The sequence below is a fragment of the Macaca thibetana genome, chromosome 8 (genome assembly GCF_024542745.1).
Source record: "Macaca thibetana thibetana isolate TM-01 chromosome 8, ASM2454274v1, whole genome shotgun sequence".
NCBI classification, from domain to species: domain Eukaryota; kingdom Metazoa; phylum Chordata; class Mammalia; order Primates; family Cercopithecidae; genus Macaca; species Macaca thibetana.
Window position 1 is genome coordinate 80,108,279 of NC_065585.1, and position 3,370 is coordinate 80,111,648.

The window sequence follows — 3,370 nt, forward strand, 5'->3', positions numbered from 1 at the left end:
AACCCAAGCAAGATTTTGCAGTGTCTTTTTGATATCAGTTTTTTTGCAAATTATTCTCTTCTGTGCTGTTTCCCTGATAATGGCCCCATCCTATTTAGAGAGTCCCCATTCTGATCTTGTTCACTGTTTCTTGTCTTGTTGGACTAGGTAGTGATGGTGTAAGCAACTTCAGGCCAGTACGGTGCTTCACAATTGTAACAGTCTCCTCTGAGCTGCCCCAGGAGGCTTGCTACACTCACAAACCCATTCAAAAAAGATTCTCCCTAGTACCTTTGTTTACTTTGTCCCTTGTGACTCTGCCTTTTTAGCTAGTACTAGCTAACTTTAGTACTCCACATATTAGAGAACCTAAAGACAGTGAGTTACTATAGAGGGGACTAAAGATATTATATAAAGGTGTTAGTATAAATGTAAGGACTTCAACAAATATACACACTTTCCTAAACGCTAAAGGAAAATAAATAGGAAGGAAAAGAGACCACATAGTATGTGGCAAATGTAACATACAACAATATGATAATACTGAAAGCAAACATATCAATAGTATTAATAAAAGTAACAGCTTATCCTGATTACTGAAAGAGATTTTCATATTGACTAACAAAGGTAACCCTACACTATGCTGTATTCAAGAGACACAATTGAAATAAACAAATTCAAAAGTTTAAAATTGAGATACTATTTAGCCCAGGACCTAGTGGCTAGGCTTTTTCTTTCCTTTTGAGTCGGAGGCCTCTGCCACAAACATGCTCTTCCAGATTCTCAGTCAGGCCAAGAAGCATCCGAGCTTGATCCCCCTCTTTGTATTCATTGGAGCTGGAGGTACTGGAGTAGCACTATTTGTCTTGCATCTGGCATTGTTCAATCCAGATGTTAGCTGGGACAGAAAGAATAACCCAGAGCCCTGGAACAAATGGGGTCCCAATGATCAAAATGAATTTTACTCACTGAATATAGATTACAGCAAACTGAAGAAAGAAGGTCCAGATATTTAAATGAAATATTTCAATATAAAGCTGCTTTAGAATGAAAGTCTTCCAGAAGCCGTCTGCACAATTTTCTACATAACCAGGAAATATTTCTCCTCTTGATGTATGAAGTCATGCTGATGTAATGTGTTGGAGAATACACTGATTAATACATAACTGAAACTTGAAACAAATAAAAGGTTAAAATTAAAAGGATGAGTGAATATACGACAGGAAAATGCAAATAAAAATGATGCAGGAGTTACAATTTTGATATCGGAAAAGGTAGAATTCAGGCCAGAAAACATTAACCAAGACAAAGAAGTACACTTCTTGAAGCTAAAGTCTGCAATTCATAACAAATGACACAATAGCAACAGTTACAAAGGAGATACTACAGGAAATGGAAGGGGAAATAGAGACACTCTAATAACAGGAGACTTTATCACACCTTTTTATGAAATAGGTAAATAAGTGGACAAAAAAATGATAAAAATATAGAAAATACAAACAAAAACTTAACAAGCAACTGGATAGCAATATATTATTTTCCTCTAAATTAGAGAATATTCCTTGTTCAGTGCACTTGTATATATATATATAAACTAACCAGACTAGACCACAAGTAAAGCCTCAATAAATTCCAGAAAGTAAAATAATTCAAGTAAGATTTTCTGATCAAAATTTAATAAAACTACAAATCTGTAAGAAAATACAAATGTTTAAGAAGATACCAATCGCGTAAAAATTTAAAATTTCCTGACCGGGCGCAGCGGCTCACGCCTGTAATCCCAGCACTTTGGGAGGCCGAGGTGGGTGACTCACAAGGTCAGAAGATCAAGACCATCCTGGCTAACATGGTGAAACTCCGTCTCTACTAAAAATACAAAAAAATTAGCCAGGCGTGGTGGCGGGCGCCTGTAGTCCCAGCTACTTGTTAGGCTGAGGCAGAATGACGTGAACCCGGGAGGCGGAGCTTGCAGTGAGCCGAGATCACGCTACTGCACTCCAGCCTGGGTGACAGAGCAAAACTCCGTCTCAAAAATAAATAAATAAATACACAAATAGATAAATAATAAATTTTAAACTTTCTATGAACAACTCTTGGATCAATGAGGAAACATAAAACAAAGCTGCAAAATTTATGGAAAATAAAGACAAACACATAAAGTAAATCTATGGAAAATTGTTAAAGTAGTAAATTTTCTTAGGAAAATTTATATCCTTTAATATCTATATCAAAGATGATAAAATAAATAAATTAAATTTTTAACCCCAAAGCTAAATGTGCTCAACAAAGCAAATCAAAAGAAAGACAAAAGGAAAAATTAATAAAGATAAAATTAGAAATGAATTAGAAAAGAGAAAAACATAGACAGAAAATCAGAGAAATGAATAAATTGATTATTTGAAAAAATAAAACCTAGACAACTAAATTTAGTTAAGGAAAGGCACCAATTAAATAAGAATAATAAACGAGAAATTATCCAATGAAACAGAGAAAAACTTTTAAAAATCACTATCATGCAACTATATAAATAATATTAAAAACTTAGGTAAAATTAAAACTGTTTAGGAACATATAATGACCCAACCTGACCCCAGTAGTAAAGAAAGTCTAAACAAATCAGTTATTGCAGACAAAATAGAATCTTGAGCATTTTCCTCAATGAAAAGACAGGGACTACTAGATGGTTTCATAGGGTATTCTACCAAGCTTTTAAAGTTTAGATACCAAATTTTCTTAAAGTGCTCCAGATAGAAAAAGAAGGGAAACTTCCAGATTTCCAGTTCTATAAACATGATATTCATATCAACCTCTGATAATGATTGTACAAAAATAAACCAATAAAACATACTTACTAATGTTGATCAAAAAATCTTAAAAACAGTAACAAATAGAATCTATCAGCACATTAAAAAATAATACATAATATCCAAGTGTAGTTCAATGAAAAATATAAAGATGGTTCATATAATCATCTCCATGAATATGGAAAAGACAGACAATATTAAACACCAATTTCTCATTTTAAAAAATTCAATAAAATAAGAATTATTAGTGTATTAGTCCATTCTTGCACTGCTATAAATACGTGAGACTGTATAATTTATAAATAAAATAGGTTTTATTGGCTCACGGTTCTGTAGACTGTACAGGAAGCATGAAGCTGGCTTGGCTCCTGAGAAGGCCTCAGTAGACTTCCATCATGGAGGAAGCAGGAGAGGGAGCAGGCACTACTTACAAGGGAGGAGTAGGAGTGAGAGAGAGGGAGGAGGAAGGTGCTACCCACTTTTGAACAACCAGATCTCATGAGAACTCAGTATCAAGAGAACAGCACTGAGGGGATGGGGTTAAACCTTTCAGGAAGGATCTATCCCCATGATCCAATCACTTCCCA

At 34.5% G+C, this 3,370-nt stretch overlaps 1 protein-coding gene across 1 annotated transcript; it reads left to right on the forward strand.

Moving 5' to 3' along the window:
- The first annotated feature begins 716 nt into the window (after positions 1 to 716).
- LOC126960684 (cytochrome c oxidase subunit NDUFA4-like) lies at positions 717 to 995 on the forward strand. The gene has a single exon (XM_050800325.1). The coding sequence runs from the start codon at positions 747 to 749 to the stop codon at positions 993 to 995; it is 249 nt and encodes an 82-aa protein (XP_050656282.1). The 5' UTR covers positions 717 to 746.
- Positions 996 to 3,370: the final 2,375 nt, after the last annotated feature.